General features: G+C 46.3%; 1 protein-coding gene across 5 annotated transcripts in view; it reads right to left on the bottom strand.

Annotated features, from left to right (window-relative positions):
- The window catches only part of SASH1 (SAM and SH3 domain containing 1), a 208287-nt gene that overhangs the window by 62097 nt on the left and 124871 nt on the right, over positions 1-21319 (bottom strand). For 4 of the 5 annotated variants that reach the window (XM_016160134.2, XM_016160132.2, XM_016160131.2 and 1 more), the window contains exons 5-6: positions 4107-4147; positions 1882-1968 (exon numbers count right to left, since the gene is read on the bottom strand). In XM_016160134.2, coding sequence (XP_016015620.2) covers positions 1882-1968; positions 4107-4147 — 128 coding nt within the window. Of the gene's footprint in view, positions 1-1881; positions 1969-4106; positions 4148-8645; positions 11492-21319 lie in introns of those variants that run through there. The other variant, XM_016160135.2, reaches the window with a different exon arrangement.

Here is a 21319-nt window from a genome sequence, read left to right as displayed (position 1 = left end):
AGAGGGAGCCCTCTGCCATGACAGAGAAAGGTAACATGGCAGAGTCAGATGCACCATACAACCTGCAGTCTGGGGAAACCCTAGATTCCTACCAAGCTGTCTAACTGCTATTGTTCCTCAGAGGATCAGGGCAAAGAAGTACAATCACAGACGCGAAGCATTGTGAGTTCACCGGAAGGAAGGCACTAAATGTGTTTACATCAGAATGCATCATCGTCATAAATGTTCCCAGATTATGATGGGGGAGTCGACTTCCGACTTGAAACTGAGGGAACCAGAATCCCCATTACGTTTCTCCGAAAGTGTTTTTCTACAAAGCGGACAGACTGCCGTCGCCTCTAATACAGGTGGGCCGCACCAGCCTGTGAGCCTCTGGTCAGCGTGTGGAGAAAGATGCGTCGGGGAAAGTGGGATGTCATACGCGCACTGGGAATACGCCCTTGTGCCAGTCCTGTACCCTCCTCCTTCTGCTCTGCCTTTCCCATCTATACCATACTGGCTTCGGTATCATCAGGATGCTCAGTCGTGGCTTAATTTGCCCTTGGTGTGAGGGGACAGAGGAGGAGAGGCTGGCTGCAACACGTGCAGGGACACTTTTCAGTCACGGTCTCCTTGGGATTTATGTTCCTCTGTGTTTCCCCACCTCATTTCCGTTTTGCAACCGATCAGTCCAGGACTATCACTCGAGTTCCCTTCACCACTCCCCTCCTTGCACGGGAATAAGGGAGTGTGCAAGGGGAGGGGAAAGCCTGCTCGCTTGCCTCAGTTTACTGTCTCTGTAAACTCTAGCGGTGGAGCGGGAAACACCGAGTGGGTTCAGTTTTAAAATCGATCCACATGAGCGGCTCAGCTGCAGGCTTCATCCCTGCATCCCTCCATCCCCTTCTCTCTCGCTCTCTTTCTCCTTTCCTTTCTTCCTAAAAAAACAGACTGTTAGAATCCAAGGCGCACTCTGAATCACAAGCGATCCTGGGTGTGTACCAAAAAGAAAACCTGGGGATGTTTAAGAGTAACTCTCTTCGAGCAGAACAACTGAAAAAAAATAACCCCACCAAACGTCGCCAAAGAACCCAGGTGCGCTATAGGCGAACGTGCTGTGTGTGTCTGGTTGCCTCACGCCCACGCGTTTAAATAACTGGAGAAGCGCTCTCAACAGGGTGGGACGCTAAGGCTTTAGGAAAGACATCAAGTCGTGTCATTGGTGAGCAACTAAAAATTTTTATCTGACGATCACCTCAGTCAGTGGACCAGACTCTGGAAGTGGCTTTGTTTCCATTTCCTCTCTCTATACTGGGGAAGCAGAAATTACGTAACTGGGCCCCAAAAGGATGACATGTTCACTTACTATATAAACAACGACAAAGACAGCCCAGAGGAGGGCAGGACTCCCTTCACAAAGCAGTCCAGGCAAACTCCCATGATGTCAGACCCTTAGAGTGTTTCCAGGGACAACAATCTCATCGCTGTCCCTGCCACAGACAAGTGTCAAAAGTTTATAACATTGCAAAGGCCCCAAGTGGCGGGAAAGTGGGAAGGGTCCAAAGTCAACAAATGGTAAGCCCTTTTAGGGGAAATTCTGGAGAGTAAAGGTCTTCCCGAAGTTTGCGATGAAGGAAATTAAAGATCTGGCCTTTGTTGGCAGATCTATGAAAAGCCTGCCAGCTCTTCCCATTTTGTTTTCTTTGATTTAAAAAAAAAAAAAAAAAATTCTCACTGGGATGAAGTTTTAAAGTAGCGATAGGAATGTCAGAAATGCTGAACATTCTATGGGCACATGCAAGGAGTTACTCAAACTTGCAACATTCACTGAGATTAGAGGCACAGGATTCTCAACATTTGAGAGCTAAAAGGTCCTACTGTCCGCCAGCTGTGTTTCAGTACCTTTTGAAGTCTGCCTCATTATTCCTTTCTGGTTCTTTCGGAAGTTCTGCCAGAAATACTTATTTTTCTTCTTCCAATCTACTTTTCCTGCAAAAAAAAAAAAAAAAAAGACACAAGCAATAAATTCATTAATAACAAAAGTAGCCTCTTCCTTATAATTCAAAGCTTGTAAGAATACTTTGATTTCACACACACACACACAAGAAAAAAACACAGCTTTTCTCTTTCCGTTTGTGAAAGACTTGGAAATGTCTATAAAGCTGTTTAAAAGAAATGCAAATTCCCTAGTAGCCAAAAATGGTGCAGTAGGGATAAGATGAAAAAACAAGGAAACATCAAAAGGCAGGCAAAACACTCACTCTGCAATCCTTCCCGATGTTTGTTTTGCGAGTATGTCTGATTCTGCCTTGTCTTGTGGTGTCTTTCCCCCTTTGCACTCAGTGACAATTATTTTAACTAAACCACTAATAGGGTACCTTAAGAAGTTAACTTTGTTTCGTCATTACTTACTGCCGCTCTGACCCTTGATTTATTGCCGTTACCCAAGATTTAACGAAGAGGACAGAACGGCTGGCGTGTCCTGTGCACAATGGTCGCCAGGGCTGGTTTCATGTCTGTCACACCATTTCCCTAAGGTGTGGAGCCTGCAAGCGTCTAGCTGTGGCGTAGGTGGGGCGTGACTCCCACCTCCCTGGCATTCAGGCTCCCTGGTGACCTACCTCTACCTTACCCAAGGGACAATGACAAGAAAAGCAGACTGCCATGCTGCTGTAACATCTCCCAAATGCGTCCCTCTTCTTCCCAGACTGTTCTGAGTGAAAACAAATTCTTGTCATGGCTAGAGAGAGTTTTATTACCTGGCAGGGTTCTGATCATTAATCATATGTAGTATCTTTTAAAAAGTAAAGGGAAAGGGGGCAAGTAAGTAAAATGAAAGGGTAAAGTAGTCCTTTAAATAAAAGGAAGCAGCAGCACAGGTATCTGCTCTCACGTAGACATGGCCACCGAGAGCGGCAGCTTCGTCACTGCTTGGTGGCTGGCTGCCCCCACAGCTTGTGGAAACAGGGCCCAGCAGCGTGGGCACTGTTTGTGTCCACAGTCTAGATCGGTGGGGCCAGGCAATGCTGCACAAAACAGACGTGTGGAAACCCATGCTAGAAAGGACATCTTCTGTCAAAATGGGATGCCCTCGCTTACGTTCTGACAACCCCGAGGTATGAGAATGGAACCAGAGATGCTGGCCTGAGACTGCCTAGGTACTCAGAATCTTGGAGGCAAGGCTGATAGTGTCTGCTGCCTTTGGATTGAAGACAACAGCAAATATCAGCCATGAAAGGTTAAAGCAGAAAAAAGTAGGATTATTGCTCATCCAGCCTTTCTTTAGGGCAATCTGGGCATATAACGTATTTCTTTGACTAATAAGCAACTCTCTCTTCTCCCATCTTTTGTTTTGAAAGGGAGGTGCAGCTTAAAACACAAATGATAATAACTAACATTTATTTAGCACCTACTACATGCAGGCACCTTACTATCTAATGGCATATCTCATCTCATACTGACGCTGAACATGTAATGTATTATTGTTCCTATTCAGTGGGTTACAAAACCAAACCTTAGGTAAGTACTTGCCCAAGGTCTTAACAATTAAGTTAGCAGAGTCATGATTCAAATCTGAATCGAAGCCTGCTTTGAGCACTTATGCTCCTAAATCCCAATCACTTCGCCAGGCTCCCTCTGAACTGAACAGAAAAGGTGACTAAATCAAGAGTGGATTTCGCAATCAGGAAAATGTGAGATCTATAGCACCTTCGAGGTACACAATCATTGAACCAAAATTCCAAAAAGAAGGATTTATTGAGAAAATGATCAGAGATAGGCTCAAGAATTTTCACGGTAGCATCACGTCTCTGTGATAGAGAAAAAACTGGGAATGAATGTTCAGAAAAAGCGATTGCTTGATTAAATTATGGCACAGCCAAAATGAACAATATATTATGCAGACATAAGAATTTTACTATAAAGAATACTCAATCATGTAGGAAAATGCTCAATTGGAAAAAAACTGTAGAATAGTATATGGACTGTGAACCCTATTATTATTATTTTAAACCCACACAAATACAGAAAAAAAAACAAAAAGAGAAGAAAGCTGTACATCAAAATCTTAACAGTGTTTATTTCAGGGTACAAAATTAAGCAGTTAAATCAAGGAAAGTGGTACTGACCTACAGAGCCGTCTTCCGAGTTTGACTTATGAAGAGGGTTCCTAGAAAAGAAAAAAGAGCCTGATTACCAGGGAGCTCCGCCTTCACGTGAGAAATGACCACTCCCCTCGCTAGGCAGATCCAGCACCGATGAGACTTAGGAGAACCAAGGAAATTTTTAGAGGCCTTTTCTAGCCATCAGCTGCCTTTCTAGAAACAAATTCATGAACTGTCGACATTACAGGTTCACTCCAGGGTAAGCCCTATACTAAACGCAGGGGGGATGGGCTTCACTAGGTGATCGCTGAAGCGCCTGCCATGGAGGTGAACTGTTAACTGCAGGTTAAGGTACTATCATTGAGAAGTCTCTCGTGTAAGTGGGAAAGAGAAGGCAAATAGTAATAACAACATGTAGACCTGGCACCACAAATGTCACTCAGGCCACAAGGTGCGTAAAGTGGTCAGCTGTAGGAGGAATAAAGGGAGTGAGGTTCCGCAAATAACAGGGGTCAGGTGCCCCAAACAGAGGGGACGGCCAGTATGCATGTAGCGTCTGTGTTAGTTGCTGGCGCTGTCTGTCTTGCTACACCTTCCCATGTTCAAAAAGAAGCCGAAACCTGGATCTTTTCAATGAGAGCTCCACATTTCTAAGTGATAGCAAATAACTCAATGATTTTTAAAATCCGTCCAAGTTAATTAAGACACGTCTGGGCATCAGATTTGGCCCAAGCCCTGGCCCACTCTGGCTGCTGGTTTTGACCGCTGATACAGATAAATCCAAATAACCCTACTACACGTGAACACAGCCCCAAATCAAGGAATTAAGCATTTCTGCAAAACATAAATCCATGGCTTTATAATTTTTCACTTTTTTTTTTATCTACTTCCTTCATATTTTCATGCATTTTGAATAATTTATGCTCAGGTTTGCACTTTGGATCTCTCCATTTTCTAAGTGCCTCTCACTAGACATCACTTGCATTTCTCTAAGACGCCACCAGATGGTACTGTAGATTCTTTATTTATCTTGCTGTGGTCAATGGGGATTTTATTTTCAAAATTTCACAAGTTCGCCATCTAAATACTGGCCAAAGAACAGCAAGCTGATGTTTCAAAGGCATGAGAGACTCCCCGACTCATCAATTTGAAAATGACCCCGTATGAAGTTTAATCTGGATGCAGTGAATTGTCCCAGAAAACAGGGGCTGGCAGAGCAGGGATGCAAAATGCCATCTCCTTTCTCCTTGAGACTGATTATAAAATTCACCCAGCAGGAGCAAAAACCAGCGATGAAACCAAATTCCAAATTTGGATGGCAGCAGGTGGAAGGGGTCATTTACTGATCTCCTAGTGGAAGAAATTAATGCTGAGAAGGCAGTTCCAAAGAGGCCTCCCAGTAATACATCCTTCTTCCAGCCAGACACCCCAGGCCTGACGAGGACAGCTCTGGAAGCAGGTTGTCAGCCCTTTTACATCCATCACTTTCATTGTCAAGAGGGCAAAAAGGATGGGAATTTTAGCGTGGATTTCAATGACTGGGAAGCAATAACAACATTCTGTCGCACTTTGAAAATCTATTTAAACATTTAATAATTATCAAGTTCAGCATTTAAAGTCTCTGAACTCAATCTCAATAAGTACATTTTCATCAATAACTACTACTATTAGACCCCAAAACTGCTTACGTGTAAACATTTGTCTCAAGATCCCTAAACTCCTTTAGCCTTCCCCGAAGGCCAAATTCACTTAAGAAAATTCATAAGGGATTTATGAATTAGATAAAAAAAAACAAAACAATTTAAGAGACAGCCATCTCCAGAACTTAACCAAATCCCTTCGTCTTGCCTCAGTCTTCAGCAAATTCTACATTAAGTTGCTTCCTCCCTTTGTTTCCTTTCTTTTCCTTTCCTTTTCTTCTTTCCCTCCCTACCACCTTCCTTGCCTTCCATTCGTTCATTCAATTAATACTTATTCAGCCTCCATTATGAGTCTGGCATCCTCTGAGGCACTGAGAACAGGGGTAAATGAGATGGGTAAGATTCCTATTCTCTTGGAGCCAGAGCGAAGGAGAGAAGCAAGGTGGGGAAGGGGTGCAGATCAAGAAGTGTGTGTGTGGGGGAGGAATTCAGATGGGATGGAAAAAAAAAGGCCTCCTTGAAGGGGTGACCGTTGAGCAGAGACCTAAATGATGAGTCGACATGACAGGCAGGCCCCGCATGGGGAAGACTGGGGAGGGAAGAGCAGGAGGGGGAAGCATGAGGTCCGCACTGGCCGTGTTAAGTGTGAGGTGGTGACCGAGCTCTGTGGAGAGACCAGGGAGATTGCTGGCTATGTGAGTCTAGAGTTCAGGGGACTTGCTGAGGACAGGAGATAGACATCTGGAAGTCACTTGCATAGTGAAAGCCAGGAGACCTACTGAACACAACGAGGAGAAGCCACGTAAAGTCTGAGTTCAAGGGCAGTCCAATCTTTAGGAGTGAAGCAGGCAGTAGGACTAAAGGGGAGTGGTCAGAGGGGAGAAGGAAAACCATGAGAGCATACCTTTTACCTTTTCTGGCTAGGATAACGTTACAATCAATTTCACACAAGTTATATTACTGTCTCAAAGCCATATACGGTGAACTCCAGGTTGCTTTATTTTCTCTTCTATTGAGTCTACTGCTTCACAACGGAGAATCTCAGAAAACCGCAGAGGGAGAGAAACGAACAAAGCTCAACAGAACTTCTTCACATCCCTAAAGAATTCCGCCTCTTAAAGAAGACCTCACATTGACCCTCTCTTCACAGAACAGAATTATCACAAAGACTTGGGAGTGATGATGTGCCAAAGACACAGAGCTGGGCAAGGATTTAACTCGGTTTGGAAGCCACATCTCCGACTCTAGAGTTCAATGCCTCATCCTCTTCACCACACTGTTTCTTATTTGTGTGCCAGAAATTCACATTATATTATATATTGGCCCTGTTCTTGCGTAAATTGCTGGAACGATAGATACCCAGAAGAACTGTGAAGATAGAGCATGTTTTCAACACTAAATTTGAACATGGCCTATGGGTTTATTAAAACTAAGTATTTCAACAACACTTTTCAGGATTTGACTGTGTTGCAATTACATGACCCTCTTGTCTGCTCATTGAAGGAAAGGAGGCCAAATAATTTGGCTTGAACTCATTTTTCTTCTTCTGTCTATTTATATACAAATAGTCTAAGGTACCTCCAGGCAAAGACAAGTCTATCTCATTGTTACATACCTAAGTCTGGGCACACCAGGAAAGCAGAAGAAAGCCCAAGCACAAAAGAATTCCTAAAATAGACTTCATGTTTTTGTTTTGATGGACAGTCCAGAAACTTCATTATAACCAAACAGAAAAAAAATAAGAAAAACTGTTATAACCCAATTTCTGAGATGGGGAGCATGTGTTATACGTTACTGGAAAATCTATACTTAAGAGAATTTTAAGGCTCTTTATCTTGAGTCTCCGGAAATACGATTCTCCATTAGTTTCTTTCTGGCTGAATTTTGAATCAGGGCTTTTGCTGTGTCTGGGTCTTTTCCTGCATCATCCCCGGCCTGCCAAGGGCAGCCTCAAAGCCAGCAGTGTTTTTTTTTTTTTTTTTCAAGATGTAGAAAAAAGGCTGAGACATCTGTGCTACTGAATTGCGCGTTTACAGGGGGAAGATGGAAGGTAAAAAGGCTTGAGGGGCATTTTAGCAGTTAATATTTTCTTTTTCTTCATGACGTACCTAAATACAACTACTCGCATCCATATTCTGCATATTTCATGACAAATCATTTTGTCATGAAATAGGTAATTCCTTAATTTGATATTTCTTTATTATCCTTTGGATAGCAAAGATATTTTTTTTTTCATCACAGGGACATATAGCTTGTATTTAATAGAAATAAATATGAAACAAAATTTCATTCACACTATCTATTACCTGTAAAAATTCAAGGGTCAGCCCCTTTCCTGGCCCCAGGACCAGGATAAAGCAGGCAGCAGACAGAGGGTCCTCGGTGTGGGAGTGCTCACTCTTACGGCCAGTTGAGGGTAGGAGGGGGTGCCACCTTGAATTCTGCAGTGAATTCAGCTCTTCTACTTTCCCCTAGAGACTGGGCCTTTCTCAGTGAATCGCTGCTGGAATTCATGCATGGGACAGACTTTAGCTTTGCTAACTCACTGGCTGGGATTAAAAGTAATTCCATTGCCAAAAACCTGGCATATTGTTAGAACTCCCTGGATATTTAGTATCAATGACAACGTTGGTGACATTTTGTCACTCTGGTGAAAGCAATCCCCATAGAGGCTTTTTCTTCCATTTTACAGTCTATTCCCAGGCTGTATACTTTCTGGCTTTTTTTTTGGTTATTGTTACAAGGTCACCTTCTTAAATGATCAAGGCAGGTGTCTGAAGTATCAAATCCAAGGCAGTGGCCCAACACAGTACAGGTAAGTGCTTTCACACTCAGGCATCAGGCACACCTGTGACAGAGCTGCCACAAATCTCAGCCACGCTTTCTTCTCATGTGAAATAATGATGATAAAAACAGCACCTACCTTCATGGGTTGTTAGGAGAATGACATGAGACGATACACAGAAAGAGCTTAGCACGGTGCCTGGCACTTGGTAAATTCCCTGTAGACGTGACCTCCCTTATAACTATTCATTGGAGCATTGCCTCTGTGCGTCTCCTATTTCAGACTACAGCAGTTTCTGAATCGCCAAGGTTCCTCCTCTCCTGTTTATTTTTTAAAATATTAACTTCCTTCAAATAATTTGGATGGACGTAATAATTCCTCTTTCACTTCTCAATTGCACTGTATACAAGCAATTCGTGCTTTTTTTTTTCAGAATTAAAAAAATCACGAAGGTTGAATATATCAACAGCTTTTCATCCATTTTTCAGCATAATATTACTCCCATTTGCTTATATTCCCTAAGCAGTAAGAATTGTACTGATTTAGCTTATTGTGTATAGCACACACAGTGTATACTAAATAATTTTGTCTTGATGGTGAATAGCTTTTCAATATGAACACAAAACAGAGGAAATGGTTGGGGTCCACCAATCGTGTAATGGTAACTCTCCACGAGAAATGGCATTTAAGTGTGGATATTGCCTCAAAACAAGAATACCATCCAATCTTTAATTCCGATTGGAAGAGGACCTCTTCCCATGCAAATCGAGTTCTTGTGCTTGCAAAGTGCCGAAAGGACGTTTAAAGAGTTCAAAGTTTCCAACCAAGAGTTCTGGCGTTTTCAACTCTTTTCTGCCCCATTCCCCTTTTATAATATTATTGGTTTAAAATTGCCATTGACATCACCATGGATGGGCATATGCCTTTTATACAAGATGTCTCAGAAGGAGTCTCTTATTCAGAAAACTACAGGGAGAAACAGCCAACTTTACTTCTGACGATAATCGACAATCGTTTGTGTTAGCCTTCAATCCCCTGCTAATTATATCAGGTATTTGTAAGTTGTGGATATCTAAACATGATCTTTCTGTTGCAAATCAAGTCTATGTCCTTTTTTAAACAAAACAAAACCAAAAAACAAAAACATATTAACTTCCTCAAATAGTTAGGATGGACACAGTGATTTCTCTCTCACTTCTCATTTGCACTTTACAAAAGCAATCCATGTTTATCTTAGAATTAAACGAACACACACACACCCCAATGATTGAATATGATGTCTATGGAGAGAGATATGGGCAGCTGGCTGGTGTCTAGACATAACATTATCTCAGATGTTTTCCTAAGGCCCACTAACCAGCTACCCAGGAAGCTGTCCAGCAAAATGGCTCCGAATGGGCGTTCTGGAGCCCAACCTCCTGTCCTGGGTTCAAAGCCCAGCTCTCCCATTTACTGACTTGTAACTTTGGACAAGTCGCTTAGTTTCATTGAAGCCCAGTTCACTGTGATGCAAAATGGAGACAATAATAATGCCAGTCATGAACCTTTTCTAGGGGTTTCCCTAAATTATGACTTGCATGGTATTATGACTTAGCCTGCACACACTAAGCATCAGCAGCGAAAAGCTAGCGATTGCGATTGCTGACCTTTTTCTCTCAACCAGCCCCCCCTGTGAAGTCAAGTCTTCATTTTTCTCAAAACGCACCTCAGTTCTTCGACATGGAAGGGGTTGGTTCTCTGGCAGCTCGGGGGTGGCCAACAAGCTCTCCAGGCCAAGAACAGGCCCCACCCCTGTGGAATCTGAAAATCCTTCACAAAGGTGCATTGAAAGAGATTTGTGTCCTTCCATTCACCAACTGGTAACTTGCACCGAAAATTAATGATGCAGGACACTGGCAGAAGGTTAAGAGTTTTGTGCCTAAGAAGCGGCCAAAAGCCCTCTCTCCACAATGGAGGCCCATGGCCTGGCTGTCTGGGCCGCAGCTTCGCCCAGGCCAGGACTACGAAGCGCAGAAGCGCGGAGCTGAACACGCGGGTGGGTACGGGCTCGGGGCAGGGAGGGAGAATCACAGTGGAGAAGGCGCACAGTCACCCTCCAAGGTCTCCGAAACCCTTGCCGTGAGTCTTCTCTCTTCAGTCTGGGTTGCAACATTCTCCATGTGTGGATTCACGAGTCTGAAGCGCCTCAGAAGCTGAGAAACGCTCGCTGGACGGAGGCCGGCCGTGAAAGTACTGGCACGGGTCTTGGCACTGAGAAATTGCAAATGCCTTCCCAGCACCTTCGGATTTAGTAGCTATCCTTCCGAGTAGCCTCGCGATATACGAAAGGGTGCGTAATATTATTTTATAAGCAAGTTCATATGAAAAGGAATCGGTCACTGGTAAGTCTCATAAAAACCACCAATAATGTTTTTTTTTGTTTGGCACGTATGGTTTGGTATAGATACTGAAGGCCTGAGCAGCCTGCTGAGGGTATGTGTGGCCTAAACCCTCCAGGCACTTACAATACCCCTGGGAAGATTCTACCAACACGCTGCAAGACAGCAATGGTTGAGTGAGTGGTTATAGCAGGCAAGGCCCGTTGCCTTCCGCTCCAAAAACCAATGCTCATCTCCTTTCTCACTAAAAGAACCCTGATTGTGTTTGGGTGGCAGTGGACCCTGTTAAAATGCTCACCTCCCCCCCACACTCCCTTGCAGCTAGTGGAAGCTGGCTGTCAGCATCTGCCTGAGAAGATATAACTGGAACTTTACAGGGGGGTGTTTCTGGGAAAGCTAGTGTTTTCATAAAGAAGAAGACTGACTCAATTTTCACATGTCTTCTGCCCTTTGCCCTTCCCCTTGGTCCTGCCTGAAACATGGGCATGATGCCCAACCAGTCATTATTTTCTCATAAGGAAGAGAGTCACATACTAAGGATGGTGGAGGAGAGGAAACAACCCCTTGAGCAACCGTACCAGCCTTGGGATATCTACCTCCAGACTCCTTGCTGTGTGTGTGTATATATATATATATTTATATATATATATATATATATATATATATATATATATATATATTTATATATATATATTTTAAAAATGCCCTATTTGCCTGGACACTACAGTCACATTTCAGTTAACGTGTAACCGAATAGAAACCTAACAGATTCCGTGCTTAGGAAGTGAAAATGACCAACTTCTATAAAGGCCTGGGTTTCCCAAGCACATTCATATAAATTTCATTGTGCTTCAAACTCACAGAGACCCTGAAAAGAACCAGCCCCTATTATAGAGATGAAGAGACTGAGGCCTGGACTGTTCGTGTAAGTGACTTGTCCAATTCTAAGTCACAGAGCCGGGGCATCGTCTCAGCTCTTTTGGCACAAAGACCAATGTTCTTCCCACAAAAATACCAGATGCGTGAAGGCAAGGGCCTCGCTTCTGTCTTACTCCTTACTGCCTTCACAGCGCCAGGCTCAAAGGTGTGAGGCCAAAGCCAAAAGAGTGTGCATTTTCTCTTATTACTAACGCGGCAGGTACAACCGAAGTTTGTGACTTGGCCGCTGGGGTCTGCAGCCCCTGCTCAAGCTCTGTCTTGAGGTCTCCTCCACAGGCATGCAAATTAAGGTGTTAAAAAAGGGAAAAGGCCTTGAACTCCTCCTGTTTATTCTGGGTTTGGTGTAACCAGTAAAAATTAAATGTCTTCCTTTTATGGCCTGTATGTGAACTTTAAATTTTATTTAGGTCTTTATATCTTACAAATCGCTGAATTGTCAAAGGCAAAATAAAACAGGATTTTAGTACATTGTTTCTACCACAAAAGCTAGTTTTTATAACATGAGGGGAAAAAAAACTGTAAGCAGCTTGATCGACGTTTTTAAATGGCCGCTACTTATTCTGTAAATGGAGCAAAATTATTCCTTCCCTGTGCTTCCCCTTTAAGGTTTACTGCGTATGTGTAATAAATATGGTCTAAGAAAGGCGTTTCTGCAAGGAAATGTGGCTGCGATTTGAGGCTGGATAGACCCCGGGGAAGGGGGAACTCTTCCTGTAAAAGGCCATTTGGTTATCAGTCCCCAGTGATGCTGGCCCCAGCACAAGAATAGTGTGAAAATGGACTGCCACTCTGACTGGGAGAGGCTACTCCCCGGGTAATTTATCCCTGTGGAGGATGGCACCGTAAGGAAGCTGGCCTTTGATATTCTTATCAGATTTGCATGGACCTGCAGAGAAAGCCAGGCTGCAAAAAGCCCCTACCAGCCTCAGCCTCAGGGTGGAGAAAGGCAGAGGGGAAGACAGGAGGAAAAGAGTCTCCATTCAGTGATCTTTGCGGTCTGTTTCCATGGCGATGGCTCTGGAAGCTGGTCAGAACTTTCTCAGTGGAAACAAACAGCGGCTCCCATTCACCATGGCCCAAGCCACACTGGCCACACTGCTGAGCTGTCTGGGCAGGGAGGAGCCTCGGGGAGGGGCGTGGGGGCTGGGCTGCCAGGCGCTCTGAGGAAGCAGGAGTCAGTGAAGCCACCTCTGAAGGCCAAAGCTGGAAGAGCTGCAGGCTCAGGGGACCTTTCCTAGCCCGGCTAAAGACGTACCAGAGGCACAGTGACCGACCACCCTCCGGGACATGACTGTGGGAGCCACCTTGCCTGCCCTTCTCCTGGGCCCTTTCCACGGAAACCACTGCCACAGACACTTTATAGTGTTTTGTCTTTTGTTTTTCACTTTCAAATCCTTCAGAAACAGCTGATATCAATTTTTTATATGTTATAAATACTATGAATATAGGAATTCATGCTTTCCTCTTATCACACCTCTTTTTTACTGAGGTATAATTGACATATAACATTACATTAGTTTCAGGTGTACAGCAGAACGGTTTCTTCACATTTGTTACGTATAGTGGAACCATCACCACGATAAGTCTAGTTAACATGCGTCACCATTCCGATCTCATTTTTAAATCCCCACGCATCTCCTGGGTCATGTCCGTGCCCCCTCCTCCTTCATACCAAGAACTCCCTGAACTTTGTAATCCCACGGGCTGGTCTCACTCTGCTCTCTGATTGCTTCATGTCCTTCCCCCGTCTGATCCTGTGGCTCTTTCTACGGTGATATGCCAGCACCTCCTGGAGAGGACCGATGCCAGGCAGTGCCGTCAGACTCACCATGACCATGAATGACCTCTACCAGCATCATCAGCTCATCGGCCCCCAGCTCCACTGGTGACCGAGAGGCGGAGCAGAGGCAGAGAGTTTCAACCCAGGTGACGAGAACCAGGTTGGGGCAGTGACTCACAAAAGCAAGCAGGTGGCTTAAGAAGCTCCTAGGGGAACTTGTTCAAGGCTCCAGAGCTCCACACCTGCAGGATCCCACTCACTGCGCCTGGGCGGAACCTGAGGTCTGTCTGTTCATCAAGTTCTCCAGCTAAATCTGATGTAGAGATGAGCCTGGAAGCGCTGATTCAACCCACTGGAGAGTGGGAAACACATCGCCCGCCCTTCCTTCTTCATCCCTCCACATCCGCCCACTTCGACGCCTCCTCAATCCATACAAAGATGACTTCAGGAAAAATTACAGGCGGCCAATATTCTTCAAGTGTTTTCCCAAGGTCTCACTTGGACAAAGCTCTTTAGACAAGAGGCTAGGGGGCCAGGTTTGGTCCTGACTACCATGGATGGATGCCCACTGCCTGGCACGGAGGCACTTCTTAAGGGTCGGATGAAGGAATGAGCCAGTGGATGAAAGAATTTTAAAATTGGAAGCATAACGAAGGCTCTGATAAGTTTCAGACTTTCAAGCTCTCTCTCCTCTCCCATGGGTCTCCCTGCCTTATGAGATTAGGGTGCGCAACCAGTCCCACCCCCTCGCACTGACAATGGTCCCTTCTGGCATACAAAACCCACTGCCCCCATGAGCTGGCCCTTGGGCTCTGATGAGCCACATGCCCACCCCTAAGGAGCCGCATATCTCAGCACGCCTTGCTTCTGCCTGGAATTACCTGCCACTCTGCTTTTGCCTAAGAAACTGCCCGCTATCCCTCCAGCCTGCACTGCTTTGGGAGCCTGTGGCGGATCTGTATGTAGTCTGCAGGTTCAGCTTCGCTGGACTGTGTTTCCCAGAATTCCTTGCTCTGCAGTTCCAGGTCAGCGTGAGATGCAGTGAGCTGAAGCGCAGCAGCGGGCAGTTTCTTTCTATGCTTCAAGGTCAGCGTAGGGCATAGCTGACACGTCATCGAATGTCCCCTGGGTCACGGGGTGGCATGGGGCAGCAGCGGGGCCCGCAGTACTCGCACTCCTGCTGAGCCCCCTCCTTGGGCTCTTCGAGTCCTGGACCTGTGGTCTGTTCTGCTCCTGGCGAAGGAAGGACCCCACCCCGTCTCCTTCTGCAGGTTCCTTCCCCCGTTAAGGGTGGAAGCTTGCTTACAGGTGGTGAGAGATCACACGGGTTTCAATCCATCCTTGAAGGTGGCAGTTTGTCCTCCTGCCCAGACTTCTGTATATCTTTTTTTTTTTTTTGCCCCAAATGCCAGTCTTGTTGACTTCAGGCCACATCGTCAGACATAGAAAGAACAACCTCACCTGGGCTGTGGAACCAGCTCCCACAAATGCGTAAGGTCGAAAATGCTACAGTAGCATCATTTTAACGTCTGCTTCTCCTGCAGAGCCCTCACTGATACCGAATGTATGTGGTCCCCAGCCCCGCACCTGTCCTCCAGGGGCTCACTGCACTCCTCCAGGGGTTAGGCTGCACTGCGCTCACACGGCACTACACCACCGTGGCATGTCTTCTTCAGGCTGCAAGAGGACAGCTCGCTACCTTTCCTGCCCTAGCCGTCTTTCCAGGGTCTAGCCTATTCATTCGTACAGCAGGAATTTAAAAAGGGTTTATTCAATTAAACTTCATTAGCTGCCTAGCTCGTCACCAGTCTCTCCTAAGCACTCAGTCCTCATTTGTGGTAGAGTCTATGACAGAAGGCCTGGCCCTGGCAGAATAACAGGTCTAAGCTGGAATTCTACCTCTGCCTCGCCCAAGGTTGCGTGTGATAATGGTCTTGCTAAGTCATTTAGTCTTTCTAAACTCCGGTTTTCTTAATCATATGCCACTATTTACCTTATAGTTTTCTTGGGAGGATTATACATGGAAACCGTAGATATGGATCGTCCCTTATTCCTTCCAGGACAGGAATGTTATTTACTTAGTGACGGCCTCCCGCTCACCTCCATCCTCCTCCCTGGCCCAGTGTTCTGATGAGCCCCCTGCAGCAGGGAGAAGAACCAGCAGCTGCGTTCGGTACTGACACCTCTTGGCCATTGTGTCCGCCTCTAGCAGTCGCTCAGGAAGGACGCGGCTCCAGTGTGGACGCGGCCAGGGCTGGGTCAGCTGGAGGCTCACTCACCAGACGGAGACAAGGGCAAGAGGGTTTTCGGTGGGGAACAGCTGAGGTGTTGAATTCTGGCACAGCTGCGCCTGCCCCGAGCCCCGGCCCTCGAGAATGCTGAGCCCCTCAAATATGCTGCGTGACAGAGCACACACACGCGTCGGCACACTGCCACCACGCGGTCTCTGTGGACGTGGGGGCTGTGTCCTGGCCTCCTCTCTTTGGGGCGTGGAAAGGACAGAAAAGCTCGGGTGGGAAAGGCGTGTGGTAAGAGGCCGTGGCCCTCAGCGAGCTCTGCGTAGGGTACCATCTAACGAGACTGAGAATGAAACCTGTGGTCGCGCGGCCGTAGCCAAGGGCAGTGCCCTCCGTTACAGAGCAGTGGGGACCCAGAAGCGAAATGTGAGCATCGCGCGAGGCATTGTGCACAACGACCCTCAGAAAGAGCTTTTCTTGTGCCCGTTTTACTGGTTAGAGCATGTAAATCCCACTAGTAGCAGAGCTTAAAGGGTTCTGTCCAATGCCAAAAGGCGACACCAGCAACAGCCCAGCAGCAAATGACGATGGTCCACGCGGAACTGGCCGGTGCAGGGCATCTGCTGGAGGGGGTCAAAAGACGACGGTGGATCAGGATGGAAGGAACCTGGGAGACCACCTGCCTCAAACTCATCACTGTGTAACTGAGCTGGAGCCCAAAGGAGTGTTGTGTCGCAGGTGATCAGTTACAGATGGGGGCGTGCGGAAAGCTCCGGCCTTCCCAGGACAGCGACCTCGCCCTTGGACCCACAGCCTTGGCAGATGGCTATCGGTAAGTTGATTAAAGCAAAATAATGCGTAATATGCACAGTAACGCCTGGCTCTTGGCGCGGCCCGTTTACTTTTCAAAACCTAAGTTCTCCATTGTGCTTTTATTTCCCGCCCTGGTGAGCCTGACGACGGGGACCCCAGGCACCTCTGCTTCTCCTGGTAGTGCTGCTCGACAGACACAGACACCCACCTCCCTCCCTTTCTTGGGAGGACAGAGGACCCTCAGCGAGGACACATCCACTGAACCAGGCCGAACCGACTTGTGAACTGGCCTAGAGGACATGCCTCCGCGTGGCTTCCTCACGCCAGGGTACACGTGCACATTCCCCATGGGAAAAACCTGCTGTTCCCCTCCCCACCCGCGGCCTGGCCACAAACAGGATGTGGAAACAGGATGCATTCGCCTCAGCTCCAGGGACATGGCTTGACCTGGATTTCCTAGCAAATGCGCAGACCTCATCAGCGGTTCTCACCGAATCTGGTCTGTTCCTAAGGAGGGCTCGTGATCACACCGCCTGTGGGTCTCCAGTGCTCACGTCCAAGAAAGGGCGAGCCCAGAGAGCCCCAGCTTGTCACACGGGAGGAGCCCACGTGGCCACAAAGAGGGCAGACCCTGTCCTCTGGGGGTTCCACCAAGGAATGACGCCTGAGCCCCTCTCAAGTCCAGTCCCAGAAATGAACTTCTTGAGGAAGAGCCAGGAGGTCCCACTTAGGAAGAAACTCACTAAAAGGAGAATTTCTGACACATCTCAAGGAGGCTGGATGCAGAGTAACCAAAAATTAGATTCAAAGTTCCATTCTTTAATGGAACTGTAACAGATTTCTTTCAAAAATGCATTCTCCCTCTATTTATATGAAGCGTCCAAAATAGGCAAATCTAGACAGAGAGAAAGCAGGTTAGTGGTTGCTGGGGGTTGGGGTGTCATCCAGAGATAGAGATGTGATGGCTAAAAAGTAATGGGGCTTCTTTTTACTTTTTGAGGTGATGAAAATGTTCTAAATTGATACTCAACCCCCCCCCAAAAAAAGTTATAAAATACTGTGGTGATGGTGACCCATCTGTGAATATACTAACCACCTATGAGTTGCACAGTTTAAATGGGTGACTTGGACGGTATGAACACTGTATCGCAATAAAGTTGATAGAAAATAAAAACAGATGACCATACCAAAGCTCGTATGCAAATGGCCATGGCCAAATTATTCGTAACAGCCAAAAAGTTAAAACAACCCTAAACCTACATCAATCAATAAATGGATAAACATGTGGCAAATACATGCAACGAAAAGGAAGGAACACTTCCAAACCCTGGAAACACGCCAGGTAAAGTGAGCTATTCATTTAACGCACCTGACTCCATTTCTATGAGATGTCCAGAAGAAGCAAATCTATAGAGATAGAAGGCTGACCAGCAGTTGTTCAGAGAAATGGGAGAATTTTGAGGGTGGTAGCTGATAATTATTAGAGTTCTTCTTGAATTGACAGAAGCACTCTAAATTTGATTGTGGTGATAATCACAAAACTCCGTGAATATTCTAAAAAAACACTGACTTGGGTACTTTTAATAGGTGAGTTGCACTGTACGTGAATTACCTCAGTAAATCTGTTACCAAAAAATAAAGTAAAATAAATGTACTTTCCAACAAAATTATAGTTTTAAGGATTTTTAATATAACTATGTGTATGCTTTCCGATATTGTACCTTTATCTGGAGATACTATGTGGCCTGTTATTTCTATTTAATGGCAGAGGGAAAACTCTGAGGAGACTTAAGGAAAACAGAATCGGATTTGGGGGGCTGCGGAAGCTACTTTTCACCACATGTTATTTACACTGTTTTTAACAGGTGTCCTGTTAATGTTAACATTCACAAGCAGACAGCACAGCTACCACGGGCACATGCTGGGTAACGGGCAGGTCTTCTGTAATTCTAGTCCTGGGACCATCCAGTTTTAACCTTACTCCAAAGAACTGGGGACATTCAATGAATTCAGTACAAATACTTAACGGGCACTTGCTCTATGCAAACGACTGTTCTAAACACTGAAGAAAATCCAAAGAGAGGAAGCGAGAGCCAGCTCTCGGCTTCAAGGAGCTCTTGATAAGGCTGGGCTGGGTGGGATTAGAAGCACAAAGGTGGCTGGAGCCAAGGGCAAGGACATGAACTTGGGCCAAACATCATACCTAATGATATCACACAAGATTATGGGGCACTTATTAGGTGCTAGATAGCTTACTAAGTGAGGTAGATACTCTGTTGATCACCCTCATTTCGCAGTTGTAGAAACTATAAACACAAAAATTAAGTAACTCGCCAAGAGTTGCAGAGCTGTTAAGAAAGAACCTGGATGTGAACACAGAATCTCTCTGAAGACAGGGTGTCTTGACCCCGAAGCTATCATTGCACTCAGATTAGATTAGGATTCTTGCCTTTAGCTCTGGGACTTTAGGCAAGCTTATTAGAGATGACCCTTGGACAATGACAGGGTTAGGGGTGCGGAGCCCCATAGAGTAAAACATCCACATATAACATCTACCTACAGTTGTCCCTTGGCCTCCCCAAGGGGACTGGTCCAGGAACCCCTAGCCCCGGCAGACACCAAAATCCCAATGCTCAGGTCCCTCAGATACAATGGTGGAGAACAATATATACAGCTGGCCCTCCACATCTGTGGAGTCCCAACCACCGATCGAAATCCTGTATTTGACCTGCAATTGGTTGAATCTGTGGGTGTGAAACGTGGAGACATGACTGTGTATTTATTGAAGAAAAAGATCAGTCTACAAATGGACCCATGTGGTTCAAACCCACGTTGTTCAAATGTCACCTGTACTCTCAAAAATAGTACATACCTGAATGAGTTCACAGAAAAATAAATGAAAAACTACAGTAAAAGCGATTACCACAATGTGCGACATACAAAAATAACCTCATAAGCAATATTATGCTGTTGACAATGATGACGACGACGATGGTACCTGCTATAGTATATGAAGACACATTCATCCATGCAAAATGCTACTGGATCCCCAAAGACAAAAAAGGATACAGCCAGGAAAGGGATTCAAGGAGAGCGCATTCAGGGAGAAGCCGTCCTTAAAATGACTTGAAAGAGGAAATACTTTTGAGGTGCGAACTCTATACGGCCCAGGAGGCATTTGGAAAATTAGAGAATTCAGTGGCGCTAAAAGTAGTTCATATGACTGGACAGGGCGATGAAGATGGGCGGGGGCTGTGTGGGGGTGGGGGTGGGGAGCATTCGGATTACCAAGGTGAAAACAGGTGCCACAGAGAGGATCTCGGCATCGCCTCCACGTGGTGTGGCCTAACTGTGCTTTGGAGAGACGAATCTGGGAGCAGTTTCCTAAATGTTCTTTTCTAGTTCGTGAAAACATCATTTCAGGTTATCACTTGGAGTAGTGAAGATGAAAAAGATGGAACGAATGAGAATTTACAAAAGTAACAACGACAAGATTCGGTCAATGAGATTTTGGAGTCACACACGCAAAAAAAGCAAAAGACAATGATGTAAACTCTGGGGGAAGCTCCGAGAAGTGGTCCTGAGGACAGATGGGGGGCGGGGTGTACGGGCAAAGAACAGGTTGTCAGAGACAGAAGGAACGAAGGATAGAGGAGTGATGCGTTTTGCTGGGTGACGGCAGTAGTGACGAGCAGGTATCCCACCAGAGGCTGCAACGGGCAGGTCGCTAGACTGGGAAATGGAGGGCGGGAGAGACATAGCTTTGAGGTGGATGTCTAGACACTATGGCTGAAAGCCAAGGGCATGTGTGAGTGTCTTGGGAGAGCTGGTGGGCTGGGTAAAAAGCCCCAGGGGAATACCCACGGTAAGGCTTAGACAGAAAAAAGGGAACTTGCGGGAGTGGGCTTAGTGCAAGGAGGAGAAACTGGAAGCCGCAATGTCACAGACACCAAAGGCAACGAGAGAAGTGGCACCGAAGAGAACAAGGGGTCTCCGGGATGGGTACTGCTCGCTGCATCGCTGACCTTGGGGAAAAAAAAGAATCTCTGCAGGACATAAAGAGAGGAGTCAGGCTTAGGGGAAAAGTTCAGTACCTGGGGGAGGAGAGAAATGGAATTATGATTTGGGGGAATGGCAAGATTTTTATGGGGTGGAGAAGAATGACACACGCCTGTGCACACTCACCCACACGCTCACTTATCCATCATCGAAAGTCTTTTATGTCGAAGATCCAGAGTTCAGGGTGGGAGGTGACCGCACGCACGCACACACGCACACACACAGACACGCACCTGTAACCACAGTCCACTGCCACAGTGGCGGGGGGAGCCCAGCAGCACCTTCGCCTCAACTCTTCAGATTAGGGACGACTCCGGAAGGAGCCAAGAGCAGAGCTGAATTTTTAAGGCTGCGTGGAAATCACCCAGATAAGGAGGGTGTGGAGGGCGGCGAGAAAGCAGGAAACAGACCCCCCCCACCCCCCTACCCCCCACCTCCCCCACCCCCGCTGGAAGGAGCAGCGATTTCAGAGGCGCAGCAGGCCGTGGGAGACCACGGCCCATCTGAGAAGCTGCGGCAGCCTCGCCCTGCCTGGAAAGCAGGTCAAAGGACGAGGCAGGGGCAGCGAGGCAGAGAGCAGACTGTGAGGCGGGAGGACGAAGAAGG

Source organism: Rousettus aegyptiacus, unplaced genomic scaffold (genome assembly GCF_014176215.1).
Source record: "Rousettus aegyptiacus isolate mRouAeg1 unplaced genomic scaffold, mRouAeg1.p scaffold_m13_p_1, whole genome shotgun sequence".
Lineage (NCBI taxonomy): Eukaryota > Metazoa > Chordata > Mammalia > Chiroptera > Pteropodidae > Rousettus > Rousettus aegyptiacus.
This window is presented reverse-complemented; position numbering and strand designations above follow the sequence as displayed.